At 40.7% G+C, this 27128-nt stretch overlaps 1 protein-coding gene across 9 annotated transcripts in view; it reads left to right on the forward strand.

The window, feature by feature from the left end:
• Positions 1–27128, forward strand: part of LOC149141933 (uncharacterized) — a 446950-nt gene that overhangs the window by 32273 nt on the left and 387549 nt on the right. For 7 of the 9 annotated variants that reach the window (XM_089446268.1, XM_089446276.1, XM_089446274.1 and 4 more), the window contains exons 2-4: positions 24280–24331; positions 25061–25161; positions 25325–25611. In XM_089446268.1, the coding sequence (XP_089302394.1) occupies positions 24280–24331; positions 25061–25161; positions 25325–25611 (440 nt within the window). Of the gene's footprint in view, positions 1–24279; positions 24332–25050; positions 25162–25324; positions 25612–27128 lie in introns of all 9 variants that reach the window. The other 2 variants (XM_089446273.1, XM_089446270.1) reach the window with 2 other exon arrangements.

The raw sequence follows: 27128 nt of genomic DNA on the forward strand, positions 1-27128 counted from the left end.
GGCGAATCTCCATGGTATATAGGAAAGATGGAAGGCGATTTTATCAATAATATAATATGTATACATAATTTTTTGGCGAATCTCTCACCAGGCATGGCGAATATTTTACTCAATTATAAAATCATATTTTACTCAATTATAAAATCTTGTAAGATCTTGGCGAGTCTTTCACTAAATAATATAACTTTGTAAAGTCCTAGTGAATCTTAGCATAGGCTACATGCTGGTTTAATTCCCCCATTTAAATAGGCTACATTCCAGGTGAATACCATGGGTCAATACCATGTGCCATTTTTATTTTTATTAATTCTAATATTAGGGTTAATAATGGTTTTTTGCATGGTATTAATAACAATCTAGTCCATGGTATTTGTCCCATAGTATTTTGGCCATAGGTTTCAACTTTCACCTAAATATAACCCATTTTTTGAGTGTTCGTAAATATAAGGTGACTTATGGAGTAAATATAAAAAAATGTTTTATTTGTTTACCATACCTCTCGTTTATTTATATTTTTACTAATATACCATACCTATTTTACAAATATGGTATTTGGCCCATAGGATTCACTTAAATAAAACCTCTTTCTTGAGCCTTCATAAATAGAACGAGGGTTATGGACTAAATATAAAAAGAGGTTTTATTTATTTACGATACGTCTAGTTTATTTATATTTTTATTTATTTACCATACCGTTTGAGTAAGTATAAAAAGACGTTTTATTTATTTACCATACCTCCACTTTACTTATATTTTTATTTGTTTACACCGTTACATGTATATAAGGTGACTTATGGAGTAAATATAAAAAATGTTTCATTTATTTACCATACCTCTCATTTATTTATATTTTTATTAATTTACCATACCTCTTTTATAAATATGGTATTTGTCCCATAGGATTCACTTAAATAAAACCTATTCTTGAAAATGGGCGAATGAAATGTTGTAAGTCCTAATTTCAAGGGCTAAATTTACCTTTTTTACCCTCTCCCTTAAAATAAGGTGGGCTATTTGAGGTGATTTGTAAAAATGTACTATGATACAAAATATTCGCCCACTAAAAATTTAAAACCCCTTAATTTCGCCAAAGGGCGAACATTCGCCCCTAAAATTATCCTTGGTAGAAACCCTAGCATTGCTTCCCACGTGTGAGAGAGAAATAACCCAAAAATAAGTCTCCTTCGTCCTCTTCCTTCTTCGCTGCCTTTTTCTTCTTCCTCCTTCGCTTGATTGAGTAAGTGATGAACGTCTTCCAAGGAGGTCGAGTTTCCTCCTTTATATAGGCTTCTCAAGGTGGACATAGCTCCTTAATTTAGGCTGACTTGCCAGCTGCTAGGCCGACTTGGTCTTGAAGGGTATTTTGACACTTTTAAGGACAAAACTATGTTTCTTTACAATTTACAATGTGCCCGATGGGGTATTCAACTTATGACAATGACTCTTTTGACTTCTTAACTTAGGACAAAAGGCACTTAATGGGTGCTTGACCTATAAAATAAAAGGCCTTGAGCATGAAACCCATGCTAAATAATAATAATAATAATAATTTTTCTTTCATTTTACAATATACAAGAATCAAAAGTACATTTCATATTTTTGAAGAACAAACCTAGTTACACGTTTTTCAACAAAAGGAGGGCTTATTGATGTTGGTGTTTACTTGGAAGGTGCCATATTTGGAAAACAATCGAGTTACACAGTTAAATAACTAGCACACCTCTGTAGTGAAGAAAGTTCTCACTCCAAGCTTCTCCATAAACATCTTGAAATTCCCTTTTGCAAGGGGCCTTGTTAAGATATTGTAACTTTTTGATATGTAGTATTGTATTGAAGAGCTGCTAAACGCTTTTGGACCCTTTCTTTATGAAGTGGTACTTGATCTCAACATGCTTGGACCTCTCTTGAAACATTGGATCCTCAAAGATTTTGATACAACTCTAATCATCACAGTAAATGTTAAATCTTAGATATTAAGTTATTACATTTCTATTAGTATATTATTGTTGTATTTATTAGTTGGCTAGGCTCTTTAATGGTTGACTAGACGCTTTATTTGTAATTGTACCCTTCATATCTATATATACCAAGGAGACCTAGTTTTAGAGATCATCTCATTTGTGCATTCGTAATATTGTAAAAGGAGTTTGCACCATCGAAGAGGCTTCTCATTGATTCTTCTCTCTCATTCTCAAAGTGTGGAGCTACTTCTCTTTTTATTGTTATGCTATTTGGGTGTTTGGTGCATAACATTTGGTATTAGAGCATATGATCCTTGGGTTTGAGTCCTTTAGATTAGTTTTATTTTGAAAGTTAAATTATATAAGTCTTGCAAAAGACCACTGCATAGCATCCAGTTCAAGGGTCTGAAGAAGTCACTGTGGTAGGGTCATCTGTCATCGCACCAGGAGGGTCTTGAAGCTTAAACTCACACTGGATATGTTTTTCCACGTGAGCAAGACGAGTATCCGTTTTTTTCAAACTGTCCCGCTTCTTCCATTGATTCCTCTGGATTTCATTCAAGAAGGAGATGGTGTAGTTTCTATCTTCATGTTTTTTGTAGAGAACACAACCCAACAATTTCTTAAGCTTGTCAGTGGAGAGTGACTGACTGTAGATACTGGTTCTAGTGTGACTGGGGTTAAGAAGCCAATGGGATACCTCATCAAACACCTCAGCATTAGAAAGAGCAAGACATTCCTTAGTGACCCGGGCTTCCCACTTTCGAATATCCTTATGCTCGATAGGGGGAGTCGCTGTGTGGAAGGCTGCAACAACCACCTTGGCCTGCACCTCTGCACGTGGTTTGCGGCGCTGGTTTGGATCCCATTCACCTTGGCACCCTCAAGCAAGTGAGCCATGCGTCCAGTTGACCAGAGAGCCAAAACAAAAGCGTAAGAGCACACACCCACGACCCCACAGGTAGCTGAGAAATAACACCTCCTCCTCCACAGGTGAAACAACCTAGGCAACTAGAAAGAATCCAAACCGACTCTCCGCATTCATCATCAACACAACCCAACTCGCTGCACTGTCCAACAACCACTAACAAAGGTTCCAAAACCACAAAACACTCTTCAACAGGTGAGCAGTCCCTTCACAAGATAGGACTAAACTCAGGACCTCACCAAGCGCAAATCCCCATATACCCAAACAAATGAACCCACAAGAGAGATGACTAGGCACTTGCTTGACACAACTACCACCTCAATATTCAACAGGGCCAAAATAAAACTCAACACAGGAACGTACAACAGACAACGTTGAAGAGAGGTAATTCCCCGAAAGATGAATATTAATTGCAGAAGAAGACCGCAAGACCAAGCCCAGTCACCTATGCCCTTCGTCGCCAAGCCCTATCGAATTCTAAGAAGGCATTCAATGAACCTCACACCAGGCTGCTAATCCCCAGATTGGACAGTGCCTTCAACATGAGCCCAAAGGATGCCCTAATAAACACAAAACAAAAGAAATGCGGAGAATTTGCAGGGAAGGAGGGAAAGGATTCCTTCTCCTTGTTGGTGATAAGCCCAAGCTATCACAAATGGAATGTTGCCATACCATTCACCGGAAACAAATATAGCTGAATTGTACGATAGACCCACTTTCCCTCACCTTCCTCGGGTTGCTAAAATCTTGAAGCCTTAAATAAACGCCCGTCACCTTAACCATCTCGAGTAGGGGAATGTTAATACATAGAACCACAAGCGTGGGAAGGAGTTTCTCTTGCATGCAATCACCCTGGGAGGGGCAGGCCACACAACCCCCCACCATTAATACCCACAGACAATGGTGGTATGGAGGACTCCAATCCGAATGCCTCATTTTGATGTGTAGATCACCCTGATAGGGGAGAGTCCTTTAGATTAGTTATCTTGACATTTTTGCTATAATTTTTTTTGGGAACCTTGAGATGACATAGTGAAATACTTGAGGTAAATTTTTTAAGATTTTGGTTCACTATATTCAGGCTACATGTCATGGAAGTTAGGGTTTTTGAATACTCCTAAAACTAAACTCAAATAGGTGTTTTGGGTAAAACAATCATATGATTTAGAAAGATCCAAATTGAGTATCACTAGTTATATTGAACAAGGTATGAATCATAGTATTTTAGGTCAAACTTTTAGAAAATAATCTAAACAATTGGATATGTGATAGTCCGTACGAGTTCGTTCTTGAGAGTGTTAAAATCAACAAGTTTTGCGAAAGTTACCATAACTTTTTCTTGACATATCAGAATTTGGTCAAATGTAATGTCCCCATCGCCTAGGAGACATAAGGGTAAGGTTCTGCTAGCCTAATTAAGTTCCCGTAGGCTAGGACGAAAAACTTAATCAAGGGAACATAATTCTCCTAGGAGAAAACCTTATAAAAGCTAAGTGGAGAAAAAAGGGGCATGAGTCTTAGGCTAACAAAAAGATACTTTTAAATTATAAAGTGAGAAAACCCACTAAAGTGACTAAATTAAAATAAAGGGTAAAAGGGTAACAAAAGGGTCAAGTGAGTTATAAAAAAAGGGAAATGAGGAGTCTTTCCTCATTTTTGCATTTGATCACTTGAGAAATACATTTTGGAGAGCTCTTGGGAAAGAGACCAGGATTTTTGGAAACCTTCATTTTGGTTGCTGGCTTCGGTGTTGAAACTATACACCTTAGCTAGTAGTGGAGTGGAATCACTCAGGTTCTGATATTGCACTTCATTGTTGAAGAAGAAAAAGCCGGTGGCAGAAATGGAGTAAGTTTAAAGGTGTTATTAGTTGATTTTTTAATCTGACCTTTGGTATTCTCTATTCGCTCCAACAGGTCGAGTTTATTCATTATTTGTGACGCCATTTGCCTGAGGAGACAAGTTGATACTAGGAGGCCGAGTTTGATAAAAAAGGGGGCCGTATTTTGAGTTACATTTGGGCCGAGTTATCACTATTTTCTTGCTGGAGTTTTGGGTCGAATTTATTTACTGTTACTGGGTGGCCAGAATCTCTTTTCTTTACTGGCCAAGAGTCCTTGCATTTCTGGGAATATCATCCATTTAACATAGGCTGAGTTGTTTATATTTCAGAGGCGTTATTGAGGGGCTGAGTGCCACATTGTTGGTAGAGTTGACTGCTAGCATTTCTGAAGGGGTTGACTGATATTAAGGCTGATTTTTGAGTCTGCTCATGGAGCCTGAGTCTCTCATTGGGAGGAGGTTGAGTTGCTCATTGTGTGGAGGCCGAGTTCGGTCGCTTTCTTGAGGCTGAGTTCCCTTGATTTTGAGCTGAGTTGGTTGTTGTATGTGTGGAGACATTTCTGGCTTATGCATAGCAGATTTGGGAACTGAGTCTGTACTGTCATCCATTCTAAGGAAATATTATATTGTTGGTGCTTTTTTGAGTTATTTTCGGAGGGGGAAATAGGAGTATATTGCTGTTGCAAGCACCTCTCTGTGGCATGTACATTTCTAGTGTTAATGTAAATTGTATACTACTGTTTTGAAGTATCTTTGGTATCTATTTGGCATTATGTTTACTGGTTTAAAATATAAAATAAAAAGAATGCAACTACAGTCATACACATGCAAAATGCTTGGTGAAATACCTCAGTGACAAACCCAAACAATCTCAAAAATTTTAGTGGAAATCTTGAGATATTCCTAAGGGGGTACCTTACATCAAACCTGTGGCATTGTAGAGAAGAAATATCATTCTACCACATATCCAAATTTCAGACTCAAAAGCATAGAAATTTTTGAATTATGTCAAGTGCAAGGTTGGCTTGTAGAAAAGTTTATAAATTAGGGTTTTAAAAAGGTATGCTAGATTTTAACTCGCGTAATTTTTGATTGGATGATCTATTTAAGGTGATTCAAAAGGTGCGGTCAAGAGAAAATAATGGATAACTAAGTAAATATTATTTTTGGCAAATATGGCAAGAGGTGGTGGAAAAAATATATTGCTGCTAATCATCCAGAGAACTTATCCATGACTCTTGAAGAATGTGAAGACTCATGGAACCAAGTGCTCCAATTGAGGAACCAATTTAGTGACATTGGTGATAATATGTTGAAAAAGGTTGTTTTGGCATGTTCACAAGACATCCTTACAAGGAGAATTAAAGATAAAATGGAAAAATAGATGGATTAAAAGATGGGAAGTGGATGGATCAGAAGAGGGAAGTTAAAGATAAAATGGAAAATTTGACGGATCAAAAGATGGAACAATTACAAAATTCAATGGAAGCCATGGTTTTACATGCCCTAGATGAGAGTTTCCCTAAAAGTGGTATTGTGATGCAAGGACTTAGGAAATCATGAAAATAAGGAGAACAAAATTGTTGAACCCTAATCACATATGGGAAAGATTTTAACTCCTCATTCGTCACTTAGATATGCATTATCGATGGTTCAACTTAGGACCAAGGAACTATTTAATTCCCAAGATCGATATGTGGAAGTTTGATGGTAAATATCCTCTAACATGGATATTTCAGATGGAGCAATTCTTTGATCTTCTCAAAGTACCAACTTTACAAAAGGTAATCGTTGCATCCTTGTATTTATAACCTAATCAATTTGTTTGGTATTGACGGCTTTGTGAAAGAAAAAATAATTTCATTGTCTTGGTCCATTTTTGTGGATGAATTGATAGTGCATTATGGGGATATAAGAGCAATATATTCTTTAGTCAATTGATAAATCTTTGGCAAAGAGGTGCAATTAAAGAGCACATTCAATAATTTCAAAAGTTGAGGCTTAGAGCAAAAAACATTTGTAATATTCCTAATTAGCCATGGCTTATTAGAATATTCGATTTTGCTCAATTTTGCCTTATATAGTTATTTGTAAATAAAAAGGTGAGGAAAAGGGGACATAACTCATTTTTAGAATCAAAAGTCACTTCTTAGTAGCACAACGTTGTGACTTAAAGGGGAGCCAAGGGGGCCAAAGGACCACACAGAGATGGGGCCCACGTAGACACTTGGAGGCACTGCGCAGATGGAAAGGGAACACGTGGCAAGAGGGGATTACGTTGGAGGAGGTGAGCCTTGGGATTGGGAGAGGCCAATGCTATAAAGGAGAGAGGAGCTCCCTCATTTTGTCATTCGAGTATGAGCATTTGAGCTAGTCACTTCGACTTGGAGAACGCTGGCTGTTTAGCCTGTCTGCAGTACTGTTTAGTGCACTAAGTGTCTCCGTTCGGAGATCTCACCCTTAGCCCCGGGGGACTTCGAGTGCCTACTCGAGCAAGTTATTTTCAGCAGTCTTTTTGCAGTAGTTTTGATCTTTGGCATTGAGGTGGAGCTGAGCATTGGGAGACTGCACAGTCTTGAGAGAGAGGGACGCAGTTCTTCTGGGAGCAGTTTCGGGTTGAGGATTTGTGGAGGAGTTGAGTTGGGATATTGAGCAAGGGATCAACTCTTGCATATTGGAGGGGTTTGGTAGAGTTTCAAGCAGTATTTTGGAGGATTCTACTCAGTGGCAATGTAGAACCTTGAGGGATTGCGTGATTCCCCAAGGGGCGATTCTCGGGGGTCGGCCATTTCAAAGAAGCTTTCTGGGTTTTTCTGGGTTTTCTGAGTAGGGGAGGATTCCAGAGTTTCAGCATTTTCTGAGGAGGCGAACAACCCCAAATCCTGATTTGATTTCCAGTAGTCGCAGCAACATGGCAGTTTTCCAGCAGCATCCACACAGAGGCCATTCCTTTGTTATTTTTAGTGTATTTCTTCACTTTCCTGGTGCAAGTCGAGGTGCCATCCTTCTGATCACCTCCTGTACTCATTCCATTACTCACTATAATAAAATGGCTTAGCATTTCTCGCTGCTTTTCTCGAGTATTTGCTGATATTTTATGCTTATATTATTATATGTTACACCACTGTTATTTTTATCATTTTGAGTTTCCCGGTTATTATATTATTTGTGCGTATTTGGTTGGAGTTTACTGGGGTTTGGGGGAAAATCTCTGAAACGGGATATTACAGTGGTATCAGAGCATAGATCTGGCTTAGCCTGTGGAGCTAGCAATCTATGACACTGGGGGAAAGCCCTACATTTGTTACAGAGGTAGGAGATACAGAGACACTGGGCATAGGTTGGAGAACACCTACGAAGAGGGAGACTGTGTTCTAGTGGTGAACGCAGAACAGGAGGAGCCTGTGGTGGATGCAGGACAGGAGCAGCCTGTGGTGGACGCAGAGCAAGAGGAACCGATGGCAGATGATGACGAGAAGAAATTTTCGGACATGCTCCTCAAATCAGTGCAGGATCTGTCGAGGCAGATTGAGGTGATGGGGTAGAGATTCACGGCGGTGGAGGCTAGATAGCATGAGAGCCCACGAGTTTTCCAGGTTGGAGAGGGATCGGGTGCATCTCACCATTTGCCAGAGCAGGGTGCCACTTAGCATGATACTACTCAGCAGGTGGCCTCACATGCCCCTATACGCTCTACCATGCCCACTTTCCCAGGAGTAGATACGGGGGCCAGAGCACAGCAGGAGGCAGAGCCCGGTCATATGGACGATTATGTTGCGGAGTACCGAGCCTATGGGCAGGAGTTCAGGGATGCTCTCTCATTTAGAGACTTTGTTCAGCTCCAGCGGGATAGTAGACCCCACGACCATCATAGAGGATACCGACATTATCATGATGGAGACACCCACTGCACAACTAGTAGATTTCACTTGCCTACGTTTGATGGCTCATCAAACAGTTCGACAAAGTCCTGGGTGGAGAAGCTGGACATCTATTTCCAGCTTAACTAGATGTCGGAGACAGAGGCCATCAAGGTGGCGACATTACATTTGGATGGTGAGGCTCAGGATTGGTGGTTCCATGGGATGGTTACACTCAGCGATTCCACAACGACGACGTATGCCGAGTTCACTAGGAGATTGATGGAGAGGTTTGACCGGAGGGATCCGAAACAGCACTTTGTTGAGCTGACGAGGCTCAAACAGACAGGGATCCCAGAGACCTACATTGCGGACTTTTTGAGGGTTTTAGTGATGGTGCCAGATCTATCCACGACACGGAGGATCTACATGTATGTTGAGGGGTTAGCAGAGCCACTTCGCGGTCTAGTCAGATTCGCCAGACCAACAACCCTTTAGGATGCTATTAGCAGGGCCCGAGACTTACAGGATGTCTTACCCAGGACCCGGACACCTTACCCCCAACGACAGGCTTTTTAGCCTAAGGGGAAGGATGTGAGGATTCCACCTCCGAAGGGGAATCCAGGACGGGTACAGATTGATGATGATGCCAGGAGGGAGTTGAAGAAGAAGCGGTTGTGCTTCACCTGTCAGGAGCCGTGGGCACTAGGACATAGATGTGTTGCTGGCAAAGCACATTTTATTGAGGTCTTTTTCGAGAGCAGCAGGGAAGAGGATGAGGAGGATGATGTGGAGGTAGGAGATAGTCATGCCATGCAGGGTCCCTTGCCGCCTCCACCACCAGCAGTAGGTGGTGCAACTTTTGCACCTACCGGAGGAGCCCTTGCAGCGTTGCGAGGAGTTCCCAAGTATTTGACGCTGCACGTACGGGGGACAGTACGTGGCCAACGAGTATCAGTTTTGGTTGACAGTGGGGCCACCCACAACTTCATCGATGCACAGATGGTTGAGTGGAGAGGTATATCGACAGAGAGCTTCGATGGATTTTCAGTTTTGGTCCCAGGAGATTAGACCATGGTGTGTGCTCGTTATGTTCCAGAGTTATCAGTGACTATGGGCACCTACACACTGACTGACCACTTCTTCGTGGTCAATATTCCGGACACCAACATAGTACTGGGTGTTCAGTGGCTCATCACTCTAGGGAAGGGCACTACAGATTGGAAGGCCCTAGAGATGGAGTGGGATGATGAGGAGACAGGGAGGCATGAGAAGATACGAGGACAACACACATACCCGCCTCAGACTGTTTCAGCTCATCGGATGGAGGTAGTCTTCCAGAAGGGAGACATAGAGTGGGCAGTGGAGCTGCGTGCATCAGAGGCAGGGACTACAGGGCAGACAATGCACCCAGAGATACAGGCCATCCTTGACCAGTATGCCACAGTGTTTGGGGAGATTCCACTGGGACAGCCATCAGACCGGGTGTTTGAGCACACCATTGAGCTTGAGCAGGGCATACAGGCAGTGATTACTACCCCTTATAGGCATCCCAAGGCCTATCGGGATGAGATTGAGCGGGCCATTCAGGAGTTGCTGGCTCTTGGGCACATTCGGTCGAGCACAAGTCCTTTTGCTTCTTCCGTGGTGTTGGTGAAGAAGAAGGTCGACACATTGAGGATGTGCATTGACTACAGGGCCCTGAACAAGAAGACCCTGAAGAACAGATACCCCATACCGAGGATCGATGAGTTGATGGATGAGTTGAGAGGAGCACGGTTCTTCTCAAAGATTGATTTGAGATTTGGGTACCATCAGATTCGCGTGAGGGAGCAGGAAATTCCCAAGACCGCCTTCAAGTGTCACTATGGGCACTTTGAGTTTTTGGTGATGCCCTTCGGGCTAACGAACGCCCCAGCTACATTTCAGTCTTGCATGAATCACATCCTCCGCAGTCACTTAAGGAAGTTTGTGTTGGTGTTCTTTGATGATATCCTCATTTACAGCAGGACTTGGGAAGAGCATCTCCAGCACATTGAGACAGTATTTCACATCTTGGAGGAGCAGCAGTTCTATGCCAAGCTTTCCAAATGTGAGTTCGGGTTGACAGAGATGTTATACTTGGGACACATCATAGGAGTGGATGGAGTGAGGGTCCACGAGGAGAAGATCAGGGTCCTCAGAGATTGGTTGGAGCTGAGAAACGTGACGGAACTTCGAGGATTCATTGGCATTTGTACTTACTACGGGAAGTTCGTCAAGGGTTTCTCACAGTTTGCTGGACCCTTGACAGATTTGACGAGGAAGGGGCATTCAGTTGGTCGGATACAGCGCAGCGAGCCTTTGACAGGCTCAAGGAGGTTATGAGCAGCTGCCCAGTGCTTGTGTTGCCAAATTTTATGCAGCCATTTGTTTTGGAGTGTGATGCGTTGGGAGAGTGAATCGACGCAGTGTTGATGCAGGGAGGTCACCCTATAGCCTTTGAGAGCCGGAAGCTCCTTCCGCACGAGAGGTTGTATTTTATATACGACAAGGAGATGCTGGCCATCATGCATGCATTGGCTAATTACCGGCAGTATTTGGTGGGTAACAAGTTCAGGGTGAGGACTGATCACAACAGCCTCAAGTTTTTTTTTGGAGCAGAAGCAGCTACAGGAGAGGCAGCAGAAGTGGATCAGCAAGATCGAAGCATATGACTTTGACATTGAGTATGTCAAGGGTAAGAACAACGTGGTAGCAGATGCCCTTTCACGAAGGCCAGCCACTTTGTCTCTTATAAGCTTGGACGCAGACTGGAAGGTTCGACTCTTAGTGAAGTACTCCAAGGACATATTTGCATGAGGTTCTGGATGGGCAGGTGGCGGATGACAGGTACAGGGTGGTCGATGAGATCTACTACAGGGACCGGATCTTCTTGACTGAGGGGTCTCAGCTCAAGAAGAAGATACTTCAGGCGTCACATGATTCACCATTGGCAGGTCATCAGGGGTTTACTAAAACCTACAGGGCCATTAAAGAGGTTCTCATGGAAGGGCCTCAAGGAGAACGTACTCCAGCATGTCCGGGAGTGCGATGTTTGCCAAAGGAACAAGGGGGAGATGAACCATCCAGCAGGACTATTGTAGCCTCTTCCCATTCCGAAAGGGCAATGGGAGTGTATTTCGATGGACTTCATCACAGCGTTGCCCATGGTACAAGGCAAGGATTGCATCTTTGTCGTCGTTGACCGGCTGACAAAGTACTCACACTTTTTTGCCATATCCGCACACTACACAGCAGTGCAGGTGGCCGAGCTGTTCTTCAGAGAGATTTTCAGGTTACATGGTCTTCCCAAGACCATCACTAGTGACAACAGCGGTTTCATGGGCAGATTTTGGCAGGAGATTTTCCGGTTGGTGGGGACGGAGTTGACACCGAGTACCAGTTATCACCCATAGACGGACGGGCAGACAGAGATAGTTAACAAGTGGCTGGAGGGCTACTTGCGTAACTATGTCAGTGGGCAGCAGAGAGCATGGCTGAAGTGGCTGCATCTGGGGGAGTACTGCTACAACACTACACATCACATGTCCATCGGTATGTCACCATTCTATGCCTTGTATGGATATCATCCTTTATCTTTTGCTGACGTGATGTTTGGTGCTAGCAAGGCTCCGAGAGCCAAGATTTGGATCCAGGAGAGTCAGGATATTCTTCGAGCTCTCAAGGATAACATGGCTACAACGCAGAACCAACAGAAGCTGTATGCTGACAGGGGTCGGGTGGAGAGACAGTTTGAGGTTGGAGACTTGGTCTACCTACGATTACAGCCATACCGACAGTCGTCACTGAAGCAGAAGGGGGTTGAAAAGCTCAAGCCTCGCTTTTATGGGCCATTCAAGGTGATACGCAGGATTGGATATGTAGCATATGAGTTGGAGTTGCCCCAAGGCAGCAAGATTCATAACATTTTCCACGTATCATGCCTGAAGAAGGCGTTGGGACAGCATGTGACAGTGACAGATGAGCTACCACCCACGGATGATGAGGGGCATTTGGTGTTGCAGCCAGAGGCTATTATTGATACCAGGGAGAGGCAGCTACGAAGCAGGACAGTCCGAGAATTCTTGGTGAGGTGGAAGAATTTACCAGATGAGGATGCCACTTGGGAGAGTGAGAAAATTTTGCAGCATCCGTCACTTCAGTTGCTTGAGGACAAGCAACATTTTGCCGGGGGAGACTATAATATTCCTAATTAGCCATGGCTAATTAGAATATTCGATTTTGCTCAATTTTGCCTTCTATAGTTATTTGTAAATAAAAAGGTGAGGAAAAGGGGACATAACTCACTTTTAGAATAAAAAGTCACTTCCTAGTAGCACAATGTTGTGACTTAAAGGGGAGCCAAGGGGGCCAAAGGACCACACAGAGATGGGGCCCACGCAGACACTTGGAGGGACTGCACAGATGGAAAGGGAACACGTGGCAAGAGGGGATTACGTTGGAGGAGGTGAGCCTTGGGATTGGGAGAGGCCAATGCTATAAAGGAGAGAGGAGCCCCCTCATTTTGTCATTCGAGTATGAGCATTTGAGCTAGTCACTTCGACTTGGAGCACGCTGGCTGTTTAGCCTGTCTGTAGCACTGTTTATTGCACTGAGTGTCTCCGTTCGGAGATATCACCCTTAGCCTCGGGGGACTCCGAGTGCCTACTCAGGCAAGGTATTTTCAGCAGTCTTTTTGTAGTAGTTTTGATCTTTGGCATTGAGGTGGAGCTGAGCATTGGGAGACTGTGAGTCTTGAGAGAGAGGGACGCAGTTCTTCTGGGAGTAGTTCCGGGTTGAGGATTTGTGGAGGAGTTGAGCTGGGATATTGAGCAAGGGATCAACTCTTGCATATTGGAGGGGTTTGGCAGAGTTTCAGGCAATATTTTGGAGGATTCTACGCAGTGGCAGCGTAGGGCCTTGAGGGATTGCGTGATTCCCCAAGGGGGCGATTCTCGGGGGTCGGCCATTTCAGAAAAACTTTCTGGGTTTTCTGAGTAGGGGCGGATTCCGGAGTTTCAACATTTTTTGAGGAGGGGAACAACCCCAAATCCTCATTTGATTTCCAGTAGTAGCAGCAGCACGGCAGTTTCCCAGCAGCATCCATGCAGAGGCCATTCCTTTGTTATTCTGAGTGTATTTCTTCACTTGCCTGGTGCAAGTCGAGGTGCCATCCTTCTGATCACCTCTTGTACTCATTCCATTACTCAGTATAATAAAATGGCTTAGCATTTCTCTCTGCATTTCTCGAGTATCTGCTTATATTTCATGCTTATATTATTATATGTTACACCACTGTTATTTTTATCATTTTGAGTTTCCCGGTTATTATATTATTTGTGCGTATTTGGTTGGAGTTTACTGGGGTTTGGGGGAAAATCTCTGAAACGGGATATTACAACTTTCTAGAGGATAATTTGTTAGATCTCTTTATCGACACTTTAAAGGAGAGCATTCAACATGAGGTGTGTCTCTTGGAACCTAAATCCTTGGAGCATGCTTTAAGTGTAGCAAGGAAAAGTTGAAAGTTGATTCGTCAACTGTTGTGGATACTCCACTTCATTCTTCGTCATAATAGATCTAATAAAAATATACTGAAATATGAAATCTATAATATGAGGGTTAATTTTCCTTGGATTTTCTGGATTTATTAAACAACTGTTTTTTGCTTATGCATGCAATACATAAAATGCGAAAAATAGAGAACAAATAAAACAATCAGTCATAAACCACAATAACAACAAGATGTGACCTGGGAAACCCTTTCAGGAGAAAACCTAGCTGGAAGGTCAGACTACGTTGCTCTCCTTCTCTAAATGGAAATGGTGTAAATACAAAGGAATGAGACTTGTGGCCTATGGGCTGAGACATAACACAAATTCTCTTTGTTTTTCCCTCTCTCTATCCACTTTCAGCTATGCTTTACTATGGAACAAAAATGCACCAGAATATAATCAAACCCTTTTCCTCCTAGTGGCTCAATTATAACCCAGCTCGATAGTCAATTAGGGGTTAAATATGAACCATTCAACCTTCAAAATGAGTTATAACTCGATCCTTCTAGAGTATTTCATAGTGGCCACATGGCTAGCCCCGTTTCCATGAGTAATGGGGGCCAACATGGCATCCTCTCGAATTATGGTGGTTAAACCAATGTTACCAGACTCGGAATCGGCAATAAATCGGCGAGGCAAAAGAGCGAAGAGTTTTAATCGGATCGGGAAAAAATCGGCAAAAAATCGTTGAATTCATTAAATAAAAATATACACATATATTGAATTAAAAAAAACCATTTTTCATTAATATTGGGTAAAGGCATGTCCAAACAATGCATAATATCAATAGATGTCCAAAATATCATGAATAAATAAGTATCTCATATATGTTATGAGTCCAAACATGATCCAAAGCACTGAGTCTTGAGTCCTTAGAAGCATATGCTTCTAAAAGTTTACAAAAAAGTTAAAAACTGCATACTAATTAGAAAAAAATCAGCAACTAAGAGTCTAAGACTCTTAAGAGTGAGAACTAGAAGCGATTCCTTCCACTTCTTCGCTTGCTTGACTCTCAAAGTTCTCCAAGTCATGAAGGCTTAAAAGAGGAGGCTCATCTAATTGAACCCAGTCTGCCGCATTTGTAGCTTGCAAATCTATCTCTTCAAGGTCGATTGGTGAATGATCCATACCTGTCATTATCATGAGACATTGAAATGTGAATTAAAATTTCACTTTGAAGTTTGAAGTTTGAAGTTTGAACTTTAAAGTACGAACTAGATTATGAAAGCTTCAAATTCAACCTCTCGAATCTCACCTTGTATTTGTTTGTTGCAAAGTCGTAGATTGTAATGGACAAATACAAGGTCATTCAAGCGTTTTTGTGTCAATCGGTTGCGCTTCTTAGAATGTATTTTCTCAAACATGCTCCAGTTGCGTTCACAACCTGAAGCACTGCATGCTTGGTTTAAGATTCGAATGGAAAATCTCTTCAAATTTGGCGTATCACTACCAAAGTTTTGCCACCAAAGACCTAGCAAGTGATAAGGGTTTGTGAGTAGAAGACTAGAAGTACTAAATTAGTAAATAGTAAAAACTTAAAAAGAAAAGAAAATTTAATAAAACATTTAACATACAAAATAAAGTTTAAACAAATTTAATGAATTGATGAAGCCTTCAAGCTGGGTACCTGGTAACATCTTAGACCTTTGTCTTATAGCACTGGTATAGGCAAACAATTTAGATGGTGCCCTATAATCTTGTAGTTGGGAAAAGACACGACTTTATTGTTCTGGATCAGGGAAGCACCTTTCCACGCATGTCATAAGTCCTCTGCCAACCTCCCCATCCTCATTAAATTTGCTCTTATCATAAAAATATTGTGGGTTTAAGAAGTACCCAGCAGCATGTAAGGGGGAATGCAATTGCCTATCCCAACGTGCATCTATAATGTCCCAAAGAGGCATATACTTTGTCTCATCATCCCCATATCTTCTTTTGATGGCCTCCTTTGCGAGATCCATCGCCTCATAAATGTAACCCATAGCGGGTTTGTCACCATCAACCATCCTGAAAGTTCAAGCATTCAAATTTAAAGAAATATGAAACATTGTAAATAAAAAGAAGCTTGAAATGAAATTTAAAAAATGAAAAAGTTAAAAGACTTGAAGTACCTGAGAACTCTAACAAGGGACTCCGTCACAACGATAATCTCTTCGACATCTTTCCAGAAGCCATCATTAAACACAAGTGCAACAATTTCGCTGCCTTCAGGGGTCTTGGAATGTTTAGATCCCATCCACTCAGGTCCCAAGAACATCCTCTTCAGATTTATCTTTGCTCAACCATAGATTGCAAAGATATGAAATTTGTTGCAAATCTAGTCACTGCAGGTCGAACAATTTCTTTACCTTCAGTGTATATTCTCATAGTGTTTAGGACAATAGTGTGGTTGTATAGGTATTTGGTTATGGATTTTGCCTTCTCCACAACCTCATGTATCCAATGAAGCTTACCAATGTCCTCAAGCATTAAATCTATGCAATGGGCAGCACAAGAGGTCCAAAAAATAGTGGGGTGCCTCATCTCAAAAAGTCTACCAGCAGCCATATAATTCGCTGCATTATCGGTGACAATTTGTACAACATGTTCTTCTCCCACTTCTTGAACGACTTCCTCTATCATTTCACAGATAAGTTGGGCAGTCTTAACCTTGTCTGAAGCATCCACTGATTTGAGAAACATTGTGCCTGCAGGACAAGATACAAGGAAATTTATTAAAGTTCTATTCCTCTGATCTGTCCATCCATCACTCATGATGGTGCACCCTGTTTCTACCCATGATGAACGAAACTCAGCTAGCACAAGCATGACATCTTCAACACTCTCTAACAACATATCTGTCCTAAGGCTCTCTGATGTAGGGGCTTTGAACCCTGGACCTACAATAGCAATTGCATCAACCGTAGCTTGCCAATAAGGACTTCTGGCACAGTGGAAAGGTATGTCAGAATAGTACCAAAAGTTAGCAATGGCCTTCCTTGCCTGACTATAGATATTTTTTTTCCAACCAGTGCCATCCAAGGTAGGTTGGGAACCGGGTTTTGTGCGGGGAGCAAAAAAGGTGTTTATGTTTCCACCTCCAGTGTTGAAGGAAGGAGTTGAAGGACTCGCATGGCTTTGAGTTTGACTTGGCCTTGGAGGCATGTGTGGAAAACTTGGGAACGGCATTGAGGATTCAACAGATTGAGGTGACATGGGGCTAGTGGCAGAAAAAGTATCAACTCCAACAGTTCCTATTTCAGCATTTTGCTTTGCTTTCTTGGCATTATGCTGCTCTAACATATCAAGGGCCAAGGCTGCTTGGTATTTGACATTGTTGTCAACGGCGCCGCAAAGACCTATATCATGGCCAGGTATTTGTGCAAGGTGGAACTTGAATCTATAAATGCCTCCACTACATTCCTTTTTGCAAAATTTACAAAGGAGCATGGATTTTCCGGGAATCTTGTCACAATAAGCCCAAGCAAAGTCCCGCTCTCTCGGCATTGTTGTTGCTTTGAACTTGTGTTTAATTTGTGGCTTCTGTTAAGATTTGGAGTCTGGCTTCTATTTAATTTGTGGCTCCTGTGAAAGACAACAAAAAATCAAATTTAAAAATGATCCAAAAATTTAAAATATGCTAGAAATTTAAAAAATTAAATGAAGACAGATGTCAGTGAACATATAGAAATGTTGCCTTTCAATAAAACCAGAAAACATGCAGGCAGCAGAACCCTGGTTTTATTCAATGGAGCACAAGTACAACAGAGCTCTAAAAATTGGCACAAAAGCACACCAAGAAAGTGCCAGAATCAGAACTATGATAAAGAGGTAAGTTACTTCAAGAGGCAGGGAAGAAGGAAAAGTTTTATAACATAGTTAAGCAAAGGAACTTTGAGATCTGTTAGGTCGAGTTTAGATTCTAGAATGATCCTGTAAATATTATAGATTCACACCAGTGACCAGATGCATTCTAATTTCTAACACTTTGCAACCAAACATAACACAATGAAATATATTTATGTGGCATTGCATATCTTAAAATAATGTTTAATCATTCATATTAAATAAGAATATCATATGATTATCTTCATGGTCACATTCATTTAAAATTTTGAAGGATGACTCTACCTCATGGGGGCGTTGTTGAAGGATTAACACTCCAATACTAGGAGTCAAAGTTTAATTGACTTTAACGTGTAATAACTATTGACTCACAGAACCACCTAACTCCTAGCAGCAGCCTATCCATGCCTAAAAACTCATGCCTCTTCAAGTGTTCTTCACTCACAGGAATCTGATTTTAAATTGAATTAAAATTGTAATCCAAAAGTATTTACACAGGTTGTTCAAAATTTGTTGTGAAACTTAGACTAGTTCCTTTATGCACCATATTTGATATCCTTGCAGATGAAAATGAAATGCTGATGTTTGTCAAAACTTTGCGATGAATATCATCAATAATCCTTGAATGAGAAATCAAATTGAGACCTGAGATGGTTAAGCCTTTAATCTTGTCTTGCTGTTTCTATTTATCAACAAACGTTAAATGTCTAGAAACCCGAGACATTCAAATCTTTCCACTGATAAGGGTCTCAATGCTCATTATGCTAAGTGATCAGCTATAGATTAAGGTGGAGTTATTAGTGATGGCAGTTAGGTAGGCAACACTACTACGTTTGGTATGGAATATAGTGTGAGCTACCTCATTTTATGAAATGACTGCATTTGAATAAAATATGATGTTGCATATTTTCTGTATGAAATATAATGTGAGCTACATCATTTTGTCAAATGACTGCATTTGAATAAAATATTATGTTGTGCATTTTGTGTTTATTTGTATTTATAATATATATTTTCCTACATGGTATCAACTATCAAGGCATGACATGGGTTTTAGACTCTAAAGCCAGCCCAAATATGACATTTGTTGCAGCTCCAGTTCTGCAGGACTGGGCCACTTCCTGGACGGGACTGCAATACAGACAATAAATCAGTCATCATCGACCTATCAAAATTGCCGTCATTTAGAGATTTTATTATTTCAAAAGATGAGACCATCAGACTCACCTATAGGCATTGCTTGTGTAATACTCTGTAATGTAACCAATCACAAGTCCAGCCCACAATCCAACGGCAACACAGAAAAATAGATGCCTGTATAGTTTTCTTTTAAATTTTAGAGGGTTGATAGTATAGACTATAGAGCCTCAAAAGAAGCCGAAAATCTCAATCCATTTAGAATCAGAACCGGATTCCGAAGTCTGCAAGCAGCAATATTCATTCAAAAGAGGTCGGAAACTTATGATTGTGATCGATATTAATAATATCGTATCACTATCACTCCAAAACAAAGCTCATTAGTGGCGGAAGAAATAGTGCATCTGTTCTTCTCTGCGAGTTTGTTGAGCATGTATCGCGATTCGCAGCACCTGATCACGTTGGCGGCTGCACACGATGCAATGATTCATCATTATATATATATATTATAGCGAGAGGAGTTACCTGAAGGCTCACGCACTGCGCAGGTATACGATTCGGATTTATCGATTCTCAACAATGCGGCGTCGAATGCAGCTTCGAGGCTCTGCGGTGGGGTGTCCACTGTCGACTGTGTGGTTTCTGGACGCTGGACGCGGGAGTATGGACGCGGGAAATAGCTCGATAAAGTGATAAATGCCACAAACAGAAACCCAGAACCCGATAAAAATTTTGGCGGGACTCAGGAAAAAAACGCAGAGTCAGAATAATCGGAAGACGCGCGAGTCAAAATCACGTCGACCACGAGTCAAACTCGGTCAACGCGATTTGACTCGGGAAGATTCAAGTCTGATCGTTTCGTGGCCGATCCGAGTGGGAATCGCGATTAATCGGGAAAATCGCCGATTCCTGTTTCACTGGGTTAAACACAATAGGTCAACTTTCGGGAGGCATAACTCTTGTGTCTGAACTTCGATTGATGCGATTCTTGCATTGTTGGAAGGTTCTTTGAGTGTAGAATAGTGCCAAGGGGTGCAATGCTTATGTTATAAAGTTTCAACCCCCAAAAGCATCATTTGAGGCTTCAAAATAGCCCTGAAAGGTTTATGACCCCAATTCTCCAAATTGTGTCCCATTGCTAAAACTGCTCTTGTAAGATGATTTCTATGATTTTTCCACCCTAAAAGCATCGAGATGGATGACAAACAATATAATGATCGAACCCAGATTGTACCTCCCCATTTTGGGAGGCTTTTGGTCCCCAAAAGCTTTTACTAAATGAGGTGAGGATTTTTTTCCTCTACCTTCTTCTTGAAGTACATTTGGCCTTGCCTGGAAGTTATCGTTTCAACCCAATTTGCCAAAGGTCACGTTGCACCTGTCTTGTAGTTCTATACCTCTTCTCCAAAACTATATCCTCTATCAACTCTACTTGAGCATCTGGTGCTAAATCCTCTGGAGAAAGTAGTGCTTGCTTCTCTTATTGATCCAACATAGAAGGCTCATAGAGTTTCAAATTTTCCACATTCACTATTGAGTCAATGCACATGTATCAGGGTAGACTAAGTCTATAGGCATTATCTCCCACCTTTTACAGTATCTTGAAGGGACCATATCGCAGCGCCTCGATTTTCTTATTAGGATCCTGTAGCCTCTCCTTGTTCAACTGTAACCATACTTTATCTCCTACCTTGATTAGCTTCTCTGTTTTGTGTTGATTATGTGTGGCCTTGTACTTTCCCTGTGACTTCTTTAGTGTCTCTTGTACTTGTATATGGATTTGCTTAATCTTCTCCATGAATTTCTTTGCCCTTAAAGCATCTCATGTGAGATCCTCCCTCACTCCTTGCTGCCTATATGCAACATCTAAAGGTAAAGGTTGCAAATATCCAAAGCAAGTTTCAAATGGGGACTTATGTGTAGAAGTGTGGATTGCGTTGTTATAAAAGTGCTATATATATACCAGTTTTTTATCCCAAGTCTTCAGATGCTTCTGATTGTAACTCGTCAAAAGCTGCACGAAAGTCTTGTTGACTACTTTTGTTTGCCCATGATAGAATGTTGTAGACCTCTTCCAACTTTGTGTTCATCTTCTCCCATAGTCCAAAATGCACTAAAAAATCCTGTGTCCATGTTTGAAACGATGCTCCTTGGTATCTTGAAGGGCACCCAGACTTGTGCAAAGAAGTTTGCTGCTTCTTGCTTGCTGATGGTATTTTTACAGGGCATGAGAAAGCACATCTTGCTGAACTTATTAACTACCATGAATAGGTAGTCATGTCCCTTTCTGGATGTTGGTAAACCTCCCACAAAGTCCATGGAAATGCTTTTCCAATGACGAATACGTACGGGTAAGGGATGGTATAGACCCTGTTTCTTGTTATTAGGCTTGCTGGTACAACAAAGTATACATTCTCTTATGAACCTTGCTACATCTTCTTGCATCTTGGGCCCATACACATACCTTTGTAAGTTGGTCACTGTCTTCCCTACACCAAAATGCCCTGTAACCTTGGAGGTGTGAGCCTTATTAGCTGAAACCGCTCACCTTTAGGAACACGTAACTTGTTCAGCTTGTAGAGTAACCCATTCTGCATATGATAATTAATTGTGTTGTCAACATTGTGCACGACTTTGGCTCTATAACTGCTGAAACGCCTCCTTGAAATTTCATCCTCTGTATATGCCTCTTTGTATGCATCATGGGTGAAAGGCTTCATGTGCACGAGAGTTCCCAAAGCTGCGATCTTTGTTGTGGGTGGCCTTGAAAGCATGTTGGTCAACTTGTTTGTGTTGCCCTTCTTGTAATGCTTGGTACGTTGTAACTTACTTTGGGCCTGCAGGTACCATAGCAGCTAGTCATCTATGTGGATTACTGTCGCCTTTCCCATCGGATAGTTTTTAACTTTTTCCACTTTTTTATAGCTTGTACTAGGGCATAGAGCTCCTTGTCATATGCAGGGTAGTTGAGAACTGCCCCATGAATCACTTCAAAACGGTAGCATACAAGCCTTTGTTCTTACATCAAGACCGCTCTCATAGCATACCCACTCACATTTGTCTCCACTTCAAAGGGTCTCTCCAAGTTTGGTAATGCAAGAATCGATGTTTGATTGATTTTCTTCTTTAACTCCTCAAAGGCCTTTTGTCGATCCATTCCCCATTGGAACTCTTTCTAGTCATCGTTATGGCGTGGAGTGGTGCTGCTATTGTTGAAAATGAGGCCTAATTTTGCTCTCTTTTGCATCCTTTTAAAGCAAGTACAATAACTGCAACATTCATGGAAATAATTCGGAAGCTACATGTAATCCCCAAGATTATAGCAAGAGATAGAGATCCAATTTTTGTCGGTAATTTTTGGATTAAATTATTTTCTTGTTTGGATAATTAATTGGCTCACAACTTCTCTGACCATCCTCAATTCGATGGGCAAACAGAGATTGTCAATAAATGTTTGGAAGGGTATCTTTGTTTCTTTGCATTTGATAGATAGACACATTGGGTTAAGTGGTTTCCCTTCGAAGATTGGTGGTACAACATATCCTTCCATGCTTCATAAAAAATGTCTCTATGACACTGTATGGCTATTATCTTCCATTTATCATATTACCTTCGAGAGGGAAAGCAAAGGTTTAAGCAGTGGAGAACCACATAGAGCACTAACGAGAGGTTATCCAATTATTGAAGGACAAATTGGTTATAGCACAAAATAGTATGAAACACAAGTAGATCAACATTGTAGCAAAAGGGACTTTGAAGTACAAGATTGGGTATTTTTGAGGCTCCAACCATACAAACAGATGTCCCTCAAGCAACAAAAGGACAATAAATTAGCACCCAACTACTGTGGTCCCTATAAAATGTTGCAGAAAATTGAAAGTATGGCTGACAAATTTGAGTTGACTCCATCTTCATGTTTTCATCCAGTCTTCCATGTTTCTTGCTCAAAGAAGGTAATTTATTATAAGATCCCAGTGTAGACTATTTTACTAGAGATTAATGAAGGGAAAATCATACTCGAACCAGAAACAATCCTTGAAATACAGATCAAGCAACTATGGAGTCGGCAATTACTGAGTACCTCATCAAGTGGAATAACCTACTAGTAGAAGAGGCGACATGGGAAGATGAGTTCTTCATGTAAAAACATCCACGACTAATCAAGTGTTGAGGGTAACACTTGTTTAACAGAGAGGGGCATTTTAAGTGCTAGATGTTGAGTTAACACATTTCTATTGTTATATTAGTGTTGTCCTTGTTGGGCAACTAGTCCCTTAATGGTTGACCATACCTTTTAATTGTGATTGTACCTTTTGTCTCTTATATATATCAAAGAGACCTAGTTTAAAGATCGTCTCATGTTGTGCATTTGTTATATTGTAAAAGGTGGTTGCCCTTTTGAAGAGTCTTCCCATTCGATCTTCAAGGCATGGAGTTTCTTCTCTTTCTATTTTTGTGTTATTTGAATTTTGGGTCATTGATGCATAACATTAAATCATGGTAGTGTCCAAGTTTGATTTGTCAACTCCACTAATAACTTGCGAAGCTAGATGGATTCACTAGTAGAGTTGGCTACCAGGTATTCCACCTTTGCTGAGCTAAATGTCACTGAAACTTGCTTTTTGTTGAGCCAGGAAACCATCCTGAAAGCCAATCTGAAGCAATATTCTTAAGTGCTCCTCCTGCCAATAGCATTACCTGCAATCTGTAAATCAATGCAGCACCAACTCTCCATGACCAACATACCTTAGACCAAAATGCATTGAATTATCTAGTGAAGCCTGGGATATTCATGTGCCCGTTTGAAAATTCTGAATTCTTTATGTTGTGTGATTCGTAAGTTCTGTGTCAGGTGTTTCATTGGAAAATCTCTCATTCTGAACCCGAATAAAGGATAAAATTACAGATAATAAGTACTTGAGTTGATTTTGTCTCAAGTTTAAAAGGAATTAGACTGGGATATTATATTTGTTCTACTGTAGCCAATTATTTTCCCTTTCTTTTGCTTAATTATGGCTATGGTTTTCTTCCCCTCCTAATGGGACTGATATATCCCCCAGGTTATAGAAGCTTATCTGTGATACAGAGAGGACGTTCTTACTTTTTAGCATATTTACCTGGATTTATAACGTGAACTATTTTGGTTGCAGTTTATTTCTGAAGGGAGAAGCCCTTTGAAAGCTGAAAGATGTTTGAACTCTGGTGAGAGTTTCAGCAACTTTTTGTTTTCTTTGAAATGCTGTTTATGTTACCTCGCGGAAGAAATAAGTACATCATGGGTCAGGGAGTTGCATCACAGAAACAGGAGTACTGGGAATTTAATTCCCGCCCTAAAAAGCCATATCAACAACTTTTTACCTTTTTTCGGTCAAATTTCGAAACCAAAAGAACCAATTTAGTTTTTAGCAATTTTTTTTGGTTTAAATTTTAAATTTACTGTTGAAACCAAGCTACAGATAATTCGTCATCACCCTGATTTTTAGGGTGACAATAAATCAGAGAGATCACTTTTCCTGCATAACATTCTGTAATATTGTAGCCATAGATATACCAGTTAGACATACCATCCAAGATATTCGAACAAGTTTGTCAATACATTCCAGTCATGTTCATACATCATTTGATTCCATGAACTGCACATCCATATCTAATCATCTGGGGCCTTATGTATGTATTCCAACACAGTACACTTGTTGATTGGCATTCCAGTTGAGTATATCCTGATTTCATGATTTTCTTAATACATTCTTTTGATTGATAAATTGGATATGCGTATCTAATTATCATGGGGCCTAGTGCCAATGCACTTACACACATTCTTTCTATTGCATTGTGCTTTTTGCTGTATTTGTTTCTTTAAAGTGACTTATATGTGTAAATATTGATATGGTTCTCTGGATGATATAAATGTCATTGCCTAGTTTCTTGCAGAAAACATAAAGAACTTCAATTCACATCTTTCAACTTCTGATTATCAGAGGCATACACCACTCCAGTCTAATTGGGCTGCTAGACATCAGAGGCAATTAAAGGTGACTGCTCAATCACATTTTTGCTTGATCATGTTTGGATAACAATCTACAGAATGCTCACTTAGTTCATGTTCCTTCTTTGTGCTTTCATTTTCCTCTCTATTGGAAGAAATTCTTACCATTGTTAAGAGGAAGCTCATGCTTTCATTATTCACGTCGTCAGCCAGATGACAATAATACTGCAGGTATTAGAGCCAATGCTTTTGATGATGATCTGCACTATGTCAATAGAAAGTGCAAGCAGCTGACAGGAAATGATCAGCAAAGTTCGCATGATAGACAAATCAGAAACAGTAGTTTCTCTCCGAGGAAGTCTGTTTCTTCTAGTTCTAGCAGTAGTTGCAGCAATCAAGGGAAGTTGACATATATGAGTACCAGAAGTAATCAATTGGGATCTTCTCAGTTTTCTCCTATTATTGAAGAGAATGGCTGCAGTCGAACAGATGGACAGTGAGTTCACTTGACTTGGACTTATTTTAGTTTTTCCTGTCATACAAGGTTTAAGCAAGCTTGTGCCCTCTAATTTTCTGGAAACGTGATGTCTATCTTACATTTCGCTGTCTTCTTATATTTATGTTGAACATGCGTGCAGTTGCTTGACTACTATTCTATCTAATTTTGTCAGTGACACAGCCTCTTATAAAATAATCTCCGTTTCTCCTATAGAGCAAAATTGTGTAAACCTGAAATGCACCTTTTACTTATGGTTGCACGGGGAATGTGTTTTCCTTTAAGTTTGTAGTAGGCAGCTCTTCCTTTAGTGTGTTGAATTAACTTTTATTGTGAAATCTGGGAAATGTTATGTTCCATTCCAGAAATGATCTGAAGCATGTTTTAATGACATTGATACATATGAATTTGTTCCTGTGTGTTTTGGTTGAAGATTGGATATTAGCAGGTCAAAGATATGACCAAGCTAGAAAATAAACTTTTAAGAGTGTGCCTCTCTTTAAGCTTTGTTGTGAATGAATGTGCTCCATTAAATAGGAAAAAATACATACATTTACAACAAAGTTGGCATAATTGTTGAAGAATCAAGGGCAATTAGGTGTAGTGTGATTCTTCTTGACTTGATAACAGTTTGTGGTGTCTTTTTACTTTTCTTGTTAGGTTTGACTTGATAACAATTTGTGGAGTCTTTTTACTTTTCTTGTTAGCTTAATCTTCTTCTTCTTCTTATTAATGCATGTGTGTGTACTTCATCAAATTGCTACCAAAAACATAAGAACAAGAACACAAGATGTTGGCTCTCTGCCAGGGCCAAAACCTCTTTTTTCTTGAGAGGAAAACCCTTTAGTAAGTTTCTCTTATTGAAACTTCTTATTGATCACTGCTAAACCCTAGACCCTTGACTAGAATGTCCTCCAAGCACAAGTCAAGTCCTTCCTTCTTTCTGCACTTTGTTCCCCGGCACTTCTTTTCCCCGCACTACATCCTCCTTCCAACTGTTGTTAGATCTTGTTGCACTTGCTCTAGAAGAGATACCTTGGATGAGACTCTTTCCTTATGATGATCCCTTCCTTCTCTTCACCAACCTACGAACTTGTATGACTGTAATGGGAGGGCTGTTCTAACAACAGAGACAGCCTCCTCCTCTTCCCATGTACTGTAATAGGCTTTAGAACAACCCTATTACCTTCTCTCTTCTTCCTTGCTTCTTCGCTTGAGTGGGAGGCCCTTTATGCCTATGTTCTTAGACCCCATTTTTAGCGATTCCTACTTTATAGGAAGTCACCGATACAAAATCTTCATCCTAAACCCCATTTGTGGGTTCCAAGTGCATTGGAGGCTTTGGGTTTTCAATTCTTAGATTTCTATCAAACTGAACATTTCTTCTAGGTTGAAAATTACGCCTGGCTGCATTTGACTTCATTGCACTCTTTCAACTGAATCATTCTTTCAACTGAATCATTTGGTTTCCCATAATCTGGAAGATGTAGTCATTTTTACCATCTCTTCGATTAATT

The sequence above is a fragment of the Pinus tabuliformis genome, chromosome X (assembly GCF_031772625.1).
Source record: "Pinus tabuliformis cultivar Carrire ecotype Pingquan chromosome X, CPIR1, whole genome shotgun sequence".
Lineage (NCBI taxonomy): Eukaryota > Viridiplantae > Streptophyta > Pinopsida > Pinales > Pinaceae > Pinus > Pinus tabuliformis.